The 14,545-nt window shown below is 39.3% G+C and overlaps 1 protein-coding gene across 4 annotated transcripts in view; it reads right to left on the bottom strand.

Annotated features, from left to right (window-relative positions):
* Window positions 1-14,545, bottom strand: part of LOC145510353 (adhesion G protein-coupled receptor E2-like) — a 55,180-nt gene that overhangs the window by 8,782 nt on the left and 31,853 nt on the right. For all 4 annotated transcript variants that reach the window (XM_081501270.1, XM_081501268.1, XM_081501267.1 and 1 more), the window contains 4 exons: window positions 5,513-5,579; window positions 5,148-5,239; window positions 4,104-4,272; window positions 3,913-4,023 (listed from right to left, as the gene is read on the bottom strand). In XM_081501270.1, coding sequence (XP_081357396.1) covers window positions 3,913-4,023; window positions 4,104-4,272; window positions 5,148-5,239; window positions 5,513-5,579 — 439 coding nt within the window. The remainder of the gene's footprint in view (window positions 1-3,912; window positions 4,024-4,103; window positions 4,273-5,147; window positions 5,240-5,512; window positions 5,580-14,545) is intronic.

Genomic DNA, 14,545 nt, shown 5'->3' with positions numbered 1-14,545 from the left:
CAGCCTGGGAACTAAGATCTACACAATGCTCTGGTATCATAAGGAAATACGTGGGTGTTAATGGTAGACAGGATGGTTAATAATAAAAAAAAAAATATGGTAGGGCAGAGAATTATCTTGATATTTCCAAAGGAAAGAGGCACTGTCGGGGAATGTTTAACGGGAGGATTCCTACGTGCTGTTTCTCATAAATCCTCCGTTCCTTATCAGTGGAACGGCACGCTGCTCCCAGGACTGAGGTCATGGGATGAGAAAGGCTTGAATCTCCTTCAGTAAACATTCTCCTTACGACAAAACTGGTTAGTCTCGATCCTCTTTCTTGAGATATGGATTGTCTCCTGACCTTGTGACTATTATTAATCCCTTGTTCCCTTGGTAACGGTTGCTGTACGTTTGGTTTTCTGATCTTTATCATTGTCGAAAGAAATTTCTTGTACAACAGCATATATATACTCACAGAGAGATCATTAAAGCACCCTTCCTCCACCAGAGGCTTGGGTCCTCGTGTCTTTCTCTCTCTCTCTCCTTCAGGCTAATTCTCTGGAGCATAGAAATCTGCTGAGCTCACTTTCTCGCCTGGGCTTTCAAGACCTCTTCGAGAGGGCGCCCTGTGCCTTCATGAGCAGTGCAAGCCCTGTGTCAAGAGCTTTATTGATTCTCTGCATAAACCAGGGAATATCAGCCTCTTTCTCTCTTTCACTTTCTAATTGTCGATTCCGGACCACCAGGTTCCGGTCCATTAAAGGACCGCAGCAAGGCACCATAAAATAATCAATAATTTTTTCTGATACTTCACCCCCTTAATGATCAGGGAGTTCATTCATTCATTCATCTTTGTTTAGTAAATAATTGTTGATCATTTGTAAAATGTTAAACACTGGAGAGAGAGATTGATGAATAAGACAGTTTCTGCCCCTTCTTGCAGATGCAGATTATTCACTCATTAATTTAACCAACCATGTAGCAATTATGTATTGAGTAGTTCTACATGTCTGGCACTGTGTGAATTGTTGAAGATATAACAGACAGGAAAAGCAAAATGGTGCCTGCAGAAGCTAAATCTAGAAGGAAACAAATATTAATCAAATAGAGAAAACCAAGAGCAAAATGACTCTGACAAAACTCTCTAGGGGCTATCAGAGAGAAACATGGAAGAATCTGAGCAGGCATAGTCTTCATGGAGGAATCAACATAGAAAGATATGTCTGAAGGCATACATAGTTTTGAGCCAAAGAATAAAAAAGTGTTTTAAAGAGAAGGAATATGTGCAAAGCCTTTGTCCCAAAGAGGCACATTGAATTTTCAAAATTGAAAGAAATTTAATGTGGCTGAAATAATGGTGAATAATGGTATATGAAGCTGGAGAGGAAAGCAGGAGATGAATCAAACAAATTCTCACTGATGCATGGCTCTTGGTTTTGACCCTATATGAAATGGGTTTACCAAAGAGTGCAATGATTTTATTTGCGTTTTGAAAAGATCTTTCTGATTTCTGGGTAATGGATATATTGGGAGGTGAAAAGAATGGAAAGAATAGTCAGCTAGATGAGCATAGCAGGTGTGTAGGCAAGCTGGAATCCTGGCTAAGGAGGAGGTGATGGAAGTTGAGATAACAGGAAAGATTGTGGACATATTGAAAAGATAAGAACAAAAAGATCACAGGTGGTATAGGTTGTGACGGTAATAAGATAACTGTTGAGAGTAACTTTCAGGATCCAAACTTGTGCCACAGGATGAATGTGGCATCATGAAGATGGAGAAGGACACCATGAGAAAGAACTGGATTAGGATAAAGATTGCAAGTCTTAAATTGGAAAGCTGAGTTGATGATGACTTTGAGATCCGAAAAATGTCAAATACTCCATACTCCTTCAGATTTCAGAGGAGAAGTCAGAGATAAAGAAACTAATGGCCATCATTTACAGCTATTGTGACTGAATCTAAGGAATAAATGTTAGGAGAAATAAATAAATGTCTAGAAGAAAAGAATAAAACAGGAATTAAAGTTATTCTGGAACTAATCCTTTGCATGGAACTAATCCTTTGTATGGAACTTCAAAGGAGACAAAGAGAGAATGGCAAGAGAGAATGGAAGACAAAGAGGAATGTATAAGTAGAATCTAGTGAGGATAAGGATGGAGTGTTTTATGAGAAAACAGTGGGGAATGGTCAGAAATTCTGAAAGATTTTCTGGGAGATGGAGATCATTGTAAATCTAAGAGATATTTGTTTTGGTGAAATATAGGGGAAAGAAACTATAATTTGCATCGGCTGAAGGCATGAGTTTAAGTCAGGGAAATAAAGACAGAGAGAACTGTCAGCTCTTGGCTGGTAGCAAGAAGATGGCCAAGTAGTACATGTTTGTAAGACAGAAGAGAACCAAACATGTACCCATGGTTATGGGGAAAATATTGTTGAAAATTGGAGGGGAGAGTGAGGGAAGAAGGGTAAGGGGAAGAGAGAATGAGAGAATATGTGTGAACAAGAATGTAAGGAAAATTGATAAGCATTGATAATGGGATTCAAAGCATAGGTGGAATCATTGTCTTCAGAGAGGAGAAGGAAAATTGTCTCAATGATACAAGAGGATGCATGCTGATATTTGGTATGGCATAGAGTTCACAAAGTAGCATCATGACGATGTTGATTTTCTTTGTGAAATAAGAGCTGAGAACATTTGTTGAGAAAGGGCAAAGTGATAGAAGATTCAATGTTGGAATCAGTGCTTATGGAGGTTGGGGGGACAGGTAATGTGAGAAATGCAGAAGGGCTTCCAGGCATATACTAGTTTCCTTTCAGTAAGATGGAAGATTGAAGGCATTAAATAGAAGATGGAAGAGGTCAGAAAATATAAGGAAAATAAGTTTGTAAGTCTAAACCAGTAAGTTTGTTTCTTGGTAATCACTGTCTTGAATTATCCTGTGTTACTACTGCTTATCTTTTTTGGTTTTGTTGTGGGTAGAGGGTGCCAAGGGGCTTCCCTAGTGTCTCAGGGGTAAATAATCTGCCTGCAATGCAGGAGACCTGCATTCGATCCCTGGGTCGGGAAGATCCCCTGGAGGAGTGCATGGCAACCCACTCCAGTATTCTTGCTGGAGAATCCAATGGACAGAGGATCCTGGCATGCTGCAGTCCATGGGAAAGCATGGAGTCAGGCACGACTGAAGTGACTGAGCACAGCACAGCACAGAGAGTGCCCAAAATATCAGACAGTCTTGTTAAGAAAGTCTAAAATTCCAGCTAACACCTTTCTCTTTAGCACACAGATAAGTACATAATCTGTCCCCGTTTTCTGCATTTTTGAGGGGTGCTACTGAGTGTTACGTAGAGACAGGTGTACAGCAAAATGAGGATAATGTGACTCTGAATAGAATGTGCCTCACCATTTCAGATCATTGATAGTTGCTTATTTAGTTAACCATGCATGGCACATAGTAAGTGTTCAATAAGAATACTGATATGAGTCAAGATGGACACAGTTCCCTAAGGAATATGAGTGAAATGCATTTTGTAAACAAACTGAGACCACTGCTAATGGTTTGTGTGTGTGTGTGTGTGCGCGCGCGCGCATGTGCGTATGCTCAGTGGTGTCCGATTGTGTGCAACCCAATGGACTATACCTGCCAGGCTCCTTTGTCCATGGAATTTTCCAGGCAAGAATACTGGAGTTCATTGCCATTTTCTACCTAGGGGATCTTCCTGATCCAAGGTTCGAATCCAGGTATCTGGCATCTCCTGCATTGACAGGCGGATTCTTTACCACCAATGCCACTTGAGAATGAGTCAAATAGTAAACAAAGAGTAAGCCATCCTAAGACATCAATAGCTCATACGCAGCTGTCCAGTGTGCTAGGCATGTGCTGATCAATAAACTGGTTAGTGAAGTGCTCTGGGGGCAGTGCGTGATCTTACCTCACTGTGTTTGCAGTCATCAGACATGGTCCTGCTGGAGAGCACGTACATCTCAGACTCGGCTTTGCTTTTTTTGATCCTTTTCAAGCACTTCCTGTATTGCTCACGGACCTGCAAAGCATGCTCTGAGTCAGCTCACCTGAGAGGAGTGAGGATGGGATGAGTCCTGAGAGGGAGTCAGACAGCAGTACCTGCTGGCTGAGGAGGCAGTACACCAGGAAGATGAAGACACCCTGCAGGCTGTTGATGATGGTGAAGAGATAGGACATGATGTGGGCAGCCGGTCCCACCTGCAGGATTCCCAGACACCACGTGCATCCCAAGATGAAGAGCTGAGCTGTGGCTTTAAATGTCAGCATCCTGGGTAGGAGAAGAAAGTAAGTTCCTGATACAACCAGAGCCATTCTCATCTTCACCCATGGATGCTCCTTCCTTTCCCTGTTGGTAATGACTTCTCAGACTGGGTTGTGATTCTTTGCTGTCAATGATGCTCCACAATAGAAATGCCACTGGGTCTAGAATGACATTTTGATATGGATGGAAAGGGAAGCGACACTTCATAAGATGTAAAAGCTTTATGATGCTCTGTGGAGATAATTTCATTCAAGCAACGTTCCTGAGGAAGTACCATGCATCATGCTCTGTGTTGGGTCCTGAGCATTAAATGTCACAAAGGTGAAATTACTATTTTCATAAAGCTCATGATCTACTCAAATGACTAAAACAACAAAACAGTAAGATGCATAATTTGGAAAAGATAATGGTAGAAATGCAAAGGAAAGAGCATCAGATAAGCACAAGATTTCCTGGAACAAAGGACTGCCTAAACCTTCTAGAAGATTTAATGTTCATTGGGATTTTTACCAGGAAGAGGAGTGGGACAGAGGTGAGAATGAGCTTGAAATGTGGAGTGTGAAAGTGTACTAGACTGTGGAAGTGGTCACAGATTCCTCTAAGTGCTTCATGGGAACATAATTGTTCTCTGCACATTTGTCATAGGACTGCTGACAAAGTCCAGAGAATGTTGCTGAGGGAGTCACAAGGTCACAAACTGGAATTAGAGATGGACAGAGAACACCACTGGGTCTGAACTTGCTGCCTTAGGACACCTCCATCCATTTTACTCTGGGTTTCCTTAGAAAACCTGAGAATGGACACCAAGGAACTGTTCAGACACATGCCTTCACCCTTGGGACCACACATCTTCAGGGTTGTCAGTCTCTTCTCCATCTTACCTCGTGTTCTGGAGGGTGGACACCTCACTGTTGAGGGAACAGAGTTTTCTTTTCAAAATCCAAAGGGTCATCAGACAGAAAGCTAAATTGGCCTTCAGGAAACCAGAAAAGATTTATTAGATAAAATTTGAGTCCATTGTCCAGCCTGTCCAACATCATTTCCGCACTTAAGTAGTTTCTATTTTTAACTGTATTAGTGTGTTAAGTTTTAAGAATGGTCTTAGAAAATGCAACCAAACCCATGATAACCCAGGAACATTCCTGTTCTTGTCACCTCTGTCACCAATCCATGCCCCCCACTCTTAGTTCTCCTCTTTAAATGACGCTTAGCTGAATATTAACGATGCTTTGATGTCATCACTCACAGAGAAGATGGCACAGACTGGTCCAAGGAAACCCCATTTAAATCCCTTTTCTGAGTGGAGCCAGCAGCTAAGAAAGGAGAGAATAAAAAATGCGTTTGTGATCAAGAAAATGAGGTACATATTTACAATGGAATACTACTCAGTCAGAAAGAACAAAATAATGCCATCTGCAGTGACATGGATGGACCTAGAGATTGTCACACTGAGTGAAGTAAATCAGATAGAGAAAGACAAATATCATATGATATTGCTTATATGCAGTATCTAAAAAAAAGTATATAAATGAGCCTATTTACAAAACAGAAATAAAGTTGCAGATGTAGAAAACAAGCTTATAGTTACCAAGGGGGAAAGGGGGGGATAAATTGAGTGACTGGGATTGACATATACGCATTACTATATTTAAAACAGATAATTAATAAGGGCCTACTATAGAGCTCAGGGTACTGTACTCAATACTTTGTAATGACCTATATGTGAAAAGAATCTGAAAAGGGACTGAATATATGTATATGGACAATTGATTCACTTTGCTGTACAGCAAAAACTAACACAACATTGTAAATCAACTATATTCCAATGAAAATTAATTTTAAAATGAATTTGCATTGCATATTAGTGCATATATATGAAATCTAGAAAAATGGTACTGGTGAATTTATTTGTAGATCAGGAATAGAGACACAGACATAGAGAACAGACTTGTGGACACAGCGAGGGGAGAATGTGGTGTGAATTGAGAGAGCAGCATTGAAGCATATACATTACCATGTGTAAAATAGTTAGTGGGAAGTTGTTGCATAACACAGGAAGCTCAACCCAATGCCCTGTGACAACCTAAGGATGGGGGTAGGTGGGAGGGAGTATCAAGAGGGGGAAATATATGCATATTTATGGATGATTCACATTGTTGTATGGCAGAAACAAACAGGACACTGCAAGGCAATTATTCTCCAATTAAAAACAGATATTTAAAAAGTGACTCCCTTAAAAAATTAAAAAAATGCATTTGTCCTTGGGGATCTGTAATAATTATTTAAATTCACTCATTACTCAAGAAGTATTGAGTGTCTCTTTTTTGACAGGTTCTGTGATTGGCTCTGACAATACAGTGGTGAAGAGACTATACATGTTCTTAAATCCCATATTGGCAGGAGATACACAATTTAATGATAAAAAAGGGAGGTTATGACAATGTATCTTTGAATGTAATGCTCAGTTTTGGGTCTAAGGAAATAGAATGGTTAAGGAGGATTCCCAAAGAAATCATGTTTTAGTGGAAACAAGACCAATGAATAGATGTTCCTGAGATAAACAGGGTTGAAACAGAGAAGTCTGTAAATGTGTTAGTTTTTGAGAGTCCTGTGAAGCTAACATAGTTTTAAGAGCCTTTCTTGCATTATTCAATTTAATTTTTTATCTGCTGTAAAACTCATCCACTGCTTTTTAAAAAAAAATTATGGTTTTATTGAGATATGATTTCACATCCAATGAAATTTACCCATTAAAACTGTACAGTTCAGTGATCTTTAGGATAGTCACAGAGTTGTGCAACCATCACCACAGTCTAACTTCAGAACACTTTCAACTCCTCAAAAAGAAACTGCACTCACATTAGCAGTCAATCCTCATTCCCATTTCCACGCATCTCAACCCTGATCCTAGCCCCAGGGTACCATTAATCAACTTTCTGTCACTATAGATCTGCCTTTTCAGGATACTCCATTTATGGAGTATTTCATTTATGGATATTCCATTTATGATTCCATAAATGGAATCATACAGTATGTGGTCTTCTGTGACTAGATTCTTTCACTGAATGTTTTCAAGGTTCATTCATGTTGCAACATGGTTTTATGGTGAAAACTCATTTTTGAGTCTTTCTTCATAGCTGAATAATATTCTATTATGTGGCTATGCTACATATTGGTATACCTATATCAATTGATGGACGTTTACATCATTCTCAGGTTTTGGGTATTCTGAATAATGCTGCAATGAACATTGATGTTATTTTTTGTGTGGATATGTCTTTTCATATGTTTGGGATATATACCTAAGAGTGGAATTGCTGGGTCATGTGGTACCTACATGTCAAAACTTTTGAGAAACTGTTTTCTACAAATGGTTGCACTAATTTCATTTCAATCTGCAATGTATGAGGGTTCTAATTTTTCCATAACTTTTCACTTTTTTATTGTCAGTCTTTATTTCCTTTAATCATTTAAGTGAATAAGTATGAAGTGACATGTCCTTTTGTGGGTTTTGATTTGTATTTTCCTAATGACTAATGATGTTGAACATCTTTTCATGCACTTATTGTCATTTACTCATCTTTGGAGAAATCTTTATTCAAAATTAGTGTCCTTTTTTGGGGAATGGTGGCGAGTGGTAAAGAATCTGCTTTCCAATGCAGGAGATGCAAGTGACTCAGGTTTGACCCAGGGTCAGGAAGATTCCATGGGTATGGCAACCCATTTCAGTATGCTTGCCTGGGAAATCCATGGACAGAGGAGCCTGGCAGGCTGCAGTCCATGGGTTGCAAAGAGTTGGAAACATCTTAGTGACTAAGCAAGCAGGCAAGGAATCACTGTTGAACTTGATATTAGAGATAGAAATTCTGTTTTCAGAAGAACAGTACTTGACATAAATACTTAACCAGATTGAGGAGAGGGTCATAACTAGCAAACAGGCAGAAAAATTGAAGAGACAGACCTGGAGTCAAACCCAAACTGGACTTGGTCTTTCTGAGTCACAACCAAGAAGAGACCTACAAGTGAAAGGGAGCATGTCCAGGGCTTCTGGTTCAAAATGGAGGAGTAGAAGGATTCTGCTCATCTCCTCCTGCAAAAGCACCAAAATCACAACTAGCTGTTGAACAACCACAGACAAGAGGATGCTGGAACCTACCAAAGAAAGATACTCCACGCCCAAAGACAAAGAAGAAACTGCAGGAGATGGTAGGAGGGGCACAATCCCGATAAAATCAAATCCCATACCCACTGGGTGGGTAACCCACAAACTAGAGAACAATAATACAAAAGAAGTTCTCCTACCGTTGTGAAGGTTTGGAACTCCACATCAGGCTTCTAGCCTAGGGGCCCAACAAAGGAACTGGGAATCCTCAGGGAATCTGACTGGGAAGGCTAGTGGGATTTGACTACAAGACTTCCACAGAACTGGGGGAAACAGAGACTGTACTCTTGGAGGGGCACAAACAAAACCTTGCATGCACCAAGACTCAAAGGAAAAGAGCAGTGACTCCACAGGAACCTGAATGAAAACTATCTGCTAGTGTTGGAGGGTATAGGTCAGCTATACCCTCCAACAGCTACCTGTGGAGGTGTAGGTCAGCAGGGGCTCATCACAGGGACAGAGGGACTGGCAGCAGCTGTCTGGGAATGTCTCCTTTGGTGTAAACCCTCTTGGAGGTTAACCTGACCATAGAGCCCATAGACCTGAGAGTTGGGTCACCTCAGCCAAAAAACTACCAGAGAGGAAGTGCAACCCCATCCATCAGCAGATAATTGGATTAAAGCTTTATTGAGTAAGGCCCTGCCCACCAGAGCATGATACAGGTTTTCCCACCACCAGTCCCTCCCACTAGGAAGCTTACACAAGGCTCCTCCATCAGAGGACAGACAGAAGAAACAAGAAGAACCACAATCCAACAGCGACGAAAACAAAACCACACTACAGAAAGTTAATCAGCATGAAAAAGCAGAAAGTTACATCCCAGATGAAGGGACAGAATAAAATCTTAGAAAAACAGCTAAATGATGTGAATGTAGGCAACATTCCACAAAAAATGTTCAGAATAATGATAGTGAATATGATACAGAATCTCGGGAAAAGAATGGAGGCAAAGATTGAGAAGATACAAGAAATGCTTACCAAAGACGTACAAGAACTAAAGAACAAAGAAGCAGAGATGAATAATACCCTAGAAGGAATCCATAACAGAATAACTGAGGCAGAAGCACGGATAAATGACCTGGAGGACAGAACAGTAGAAATCACTGCCACAGAACAGAATATAGAGGGAAGAATGAAAAGAAATGCAGGCAGCCTAAGAGACCTCTGGGACATTAAACATATGAACATTCACATTATAGAGGCCCCAGAAGGAGAAGAGAGAGATAAACGACCTGAGAAAATATTTGAAGAGATAATAGCTGAAAACTTCCCTAACATGGGAAAGAAAATAGTCAACCAAGTCCAGGAAGCACATTGAGTTCCAGGCAGGATAAACCCAAGGAGGAATACACTGAGACATATGGTAATCAAACTGGCAAAAATTAAAAACAGAGATAAAATGTGAAAAGCAACAAGGGAAAAACAGCAAATAACATACGAGGGGACTCCCATCAGACTATCAGCTGATTTCTCAACAGAAACTCTACAAGCCAGAAGGAAATGGCATGATGTATTTAGAGTGATGAAAGAGAAGAACCTATAACCAAGAATACTCTACCCAGCAAGACTCTCCTTCAGATATGATGAAGTCAAATGCTTTCCAGACAACCAAAGTTAAGAGAATTCAGCACCACCAAACCAGCTATACAACAAATGGTAAAGGAACTTCTCTAGGCAGGAAACAGAGAAGGAAAAACCCTACCTAGAGAAAATGCACCCAAAACAATTATGAAAATGGTAATAGGATCATACATATTGATAATTATCTTAAGTGTAAATGGATTAAGTGCACCAACCAAAAGACATAGACTGGCTGAGTAGATGAAAACATGTCTAGGTATATACTTCCACTAACCACATCACTCTGCTTGACCCCCCAAATTGTATGTAATTATTTTATATTGTTAGATTAATCATGTTCCCATTATGGTTTGCAATTGTAATCATCTTTTATTTTTTGTCTGGCTATTGATTGTGAAAACTGATGAGCATCTATTACTTCTGTGATTCTGTAACTATTAAATTGCTGACACCTGTTGGATCATAGAAAAAGCAAGAGAATTCCAGAGAAACATCTACTTCTGTTTCATTAACTATGCTAAAGCCTTTCACTGTGTGAATCAACACAAACTGTGGAAAATTCTTAACGAGAGGGGAATATCAGACCACCTTACCTGCTTCCTGAGAAATCTGTATGCAGGTCAAGAAGCAACAGTTAGAACCAGACATGGTACAACTGACTGGTTCCAAATTGGGAAAGAAGTATTTCAAGGCTGTATATTGTCACCTTGCTTATTTAACTTATATGCAGAGTAGATCTAATGACATGACAGATTGGATGAAGCACAAGCTGGATTCAAGACTGCAGGGAAAATTATCAATAATCTCAGATATGCAGGTGGGACACCACCCTTACGGCAGAAAGCAAAGGGGAACTAAAGAGCCTCTTGATGAAACTGAAAGAGGAGAGAGAAAAGCTGACTTAAAACTCAACATTCAAAAACTAAGGTCATGGTATCTGGCCCCAGACTTCACCGCAAATAGGTGGGAAAACAATGGATACAGTGACAGACTTTATTTTCTAGGGTTTCAAAATCACTGCAGAATGTGACTGCACCCATGAAATTAAAAGACACTTGCTCCTTGGAAGAAAAGCCATGACCAACCTAGACAGCATATTAAAAAGCAGACACATTACTATTCCAAAAATTTCCCTCTAGTTAAAGCTATACTTTTTTCCAGTAATCATGTATAGATGTGAGATTTGGACCATAAAGAAAGCTGAGCGCCAAAGAACTGATACTTTTGTACTGTGGTGTTGGAGAAGACTCTTGAGAGTCACTTGGACAGCAAGGAGATCCAACCAGTCCATCCTAAAGGAAATCAGTCCTGAATATTCATTGGAAGGACTGATGCTGAAGCTGGAACTCCAATGCTTTGGCCACCTGATGTGAAGAACTGACTCATTGGAAAAGACCCTGATGCTGGAAAAGATTGAAGGCGGGAAGAGAAGGGGAAGACAGAGGATGAGACAGTTGAATGGCATCACTGACTCAATGGACATGAATTTGAGCAAGCTCCGGGAGTTGATGATGGACAGGAAGCCTGCCATTGTACAGTTCATGGGGTCGCAGAGCCAGTCATGACTGAGCAACTGAACTGAACTGAACTATTACTCACTTAATATTATTTTATCATGATTGGTCAACAGAAAAATTACAGAATTCTATATCACCAAAACTAGCATTTATTAGAAAAGTCTGTAATCACCTTTTAAAGTCCATATGTATATCAGAATTATCTTGGAATATTTGGGAAATACAAATGCCCAGGTATTGCATTTCTTTATTTTGCCAGAGCTCCAGATATGTTTCTAATGAGCAGCCATATTTAAAAACAACTGGACTATATCAGGATCTTTTACTTTTATGTAGTTTGTTTCACTTTTTCTGTTTCATATTCACGGCTCCCATCATTTAGTTTATGTTTTCCAATTTCTTCATCTCTTCTTTTTTTTTGACATTCTTTCTCAAGCCTTTATCAAGTGTAGTACAAAAGCTTTTGTATACATATACATAAATAATATGTGTAATATATATTTTTGAAAACATTAATTTTTGCCTAGCTAAAAAATTTGTGACATTTTGATTCCGCTTGCTTGACTTAGTATGAATAGAATGCTAGATTTCTAATTTAAAAAAATGGATATGCAACAAGTAACAAAGGTTACCTGTATAGCACAGGGAACTGTAGTCAATATCTTGTATAATGACCTATAATGGAAAATAATTTCAAAAATATTATATGTGTACATGTATAACTGAATCACACACACAAAAAAGAATTCTACTTTTTGAAATTTAGTAATGTTTATCTTTTTGCCAGTTTTTCTAAATGTCCTATGGACATCTAAGAACAACGTATAAGATTCAAACTTTTAAATATATGTGTGTAGCATATGATTAATATAAATTAATTAAATATGAATCTATTTTATTTAAATTATTAAGACATCACTCAAGATGCTCTTATATTATTTTTTCTGCAATTGATAAAATATTCTCAGAGAAATGTTAATATGTCTCACTATGATTATATATTTTTTCTTTTGCTTATATTTCTTCTGATTTTTGCTTTATGTGCCTTTGTTTCTTTGTTGATAAGGTGTCTAATGGTTTATGATGTCTACTGTCTTTGTGAATTGTACCTTTTATCATTAAAAATATTAATCTTTGTTTCATTTAAAATAAATAAATTTTTAAAAATGAGCATGTCCACAGAGACTGATGTGTTAGTTTGTCTCAGGTTCCAGCACTGTCAAGTCTGGAGTGAGAGGCTGTTCCCACTATGAGCCTGGAGAGTGAACCCATCCTGGGATAGTTTGTGTGGCGAATGTGGGTGGAGAGTCTTGACTTGGCAGGGGAGGTTCTTACAAGGACTAGGACTTTCTCCTTTCCCACCTCCCAAAGGCTGTGTCCATTGTTAAATTGAGTTATTTGTCTTTTCTTGTTGAGTTATTCAATTTAATTTTAACAACAGTGAAAAGCAGAAGTTCTCTTATCGAGTAACTGATTAGAAACTGAAGCATAGAGAACTTAAGCCTATTGCTCAAAGTTTTACAGGTAGACAGTAATAGAAATCACTCTTGGTCTTACATTAAGGTAAAATAGAGAGTGAGACATTCTAGAACAACAGAGAACATGGTGGGACATTTCAGGAAAATATAGTAGCTGCTGAGTAGAATGAAGTACACTTCATTGCATTAAGCATGAAAAAACTGAAGTGTTCAAGGATTCCTGGAGCAAGCTCAGTTGGTACAGATAAACATCAACTTTAGCAGCATGGTATGGTTAAGCAAGCATGTTCTGCGAGAATGAGTTCCTGAACAGGAGACTGACGACCTTGGTAAACTTGAACTCCTCCTAAAACAACCAGAATACAAGCAAAACAACTAAAACCAACCATTTCAAAACTCTGGCAGTTATCCAAGGCCACAAAACAAACTTAAAATGGTTGATCCAAGAGAAACTGTGGAACCTCAATAAGACTGGGGCAAAAAAAGCTATGTTTCTCTTTGAACTATTTCCATTTCATCTCTCCCCCACTAAGTGGTACAGCAGTCAAAAGCCAATAGCATTGCAGGCAGTAAAGATGTGTGACTGTTTTTGGAGCTTCATTAAAAGCATCATCATTATACCCAGAGCACAGTCAATATGTTTTCTGACCCTTTAGCTCCCTGGGAACTTTTTTTATAACTAAATTTATTTTTAATTGAAGGATAATTGCTTTACAATATTATGTTAGTTTTTGTCATATATCAACATGAATCAGCTGTCGACTAAAAAAAAAAGATGTATAACTTGAGAGTTGTGAGTTTAGTTTTATTTGGGGCAAAATGAGGACTGCAGCCCGGGGCAGGGGCAGCACCTCAGATAGCTCTGAGAGACTGCTCCAACGTGGCAATGGGGGAAAGTCAATATATAAGGTTTTGGTGAAGGGGGAGTTCAATGCCATGAAGCACTCATTTTACAAAAGGTTTTTGTTAGTCATGAGGATGTCACCAGGAAGGGATTTAGTGCTTCTCTAGATGAGAAGGACTAAATGAGGAGATGCAAGGATTGAGATCATAAGATCTGTTCCTAAAAACATCCAACTATCTAAAGACCTGTCCCGCCAGATTCCCTGGAGCACAGAGTGCCTCACTCTACCCTAAACTCCTTCAGGATTGTTGAAGGTCAATAGCTATAGCAGCATGGGTTTCAATCTCCATAGAGGTAGATGGCAAACGCCTTTGTTGTTCAGTTGTTAGCGATGCTCTTGGTAAGTGCCTATTGGTAGTGGACACAGCCATAGGTATACCTATGACCCTTCCCTCTTGAACCTCTCTCCCACCCCATCCCACCCCTCTAGGTTGTTACAGAGCCCCGATTTGAGATCCCTGAGTCACACAGCAAATTCCCACTGAGTATCTATTTTACATATGGTAATGTATATGTTTCCATGTTACACTCTCCATACATTCCACCCTCGGCTTCCTTTCCCCCAACACCATCCATAAGTCTGTTCTCTATATCTGTGTCTCCACTGCTGTTTAGTCACTCAGTCATGCAGGACTGT

This window comes from Giraffa tippelskirchi, chromosome 6, assembly GCF_054371585.1.
Source record: "Giraffa tippelskirchi isolate mGirTip1 chromosome 6, T2T-mGirTip1v1.2.pri, whole genome shotgun sequence".
NCBI classification, from domain to species: domain Eukaryota; kingdom Metazoa; phylum Chordata; class Mammalia; order Artiodactyla; family Giraffidae; genus Giraffa; species Giraffa tippelskirchi.
Note: the sequence above shows the minus strand (reverse complement) of the source record. Positions and strands in the feature narration are given on the sequence as shown.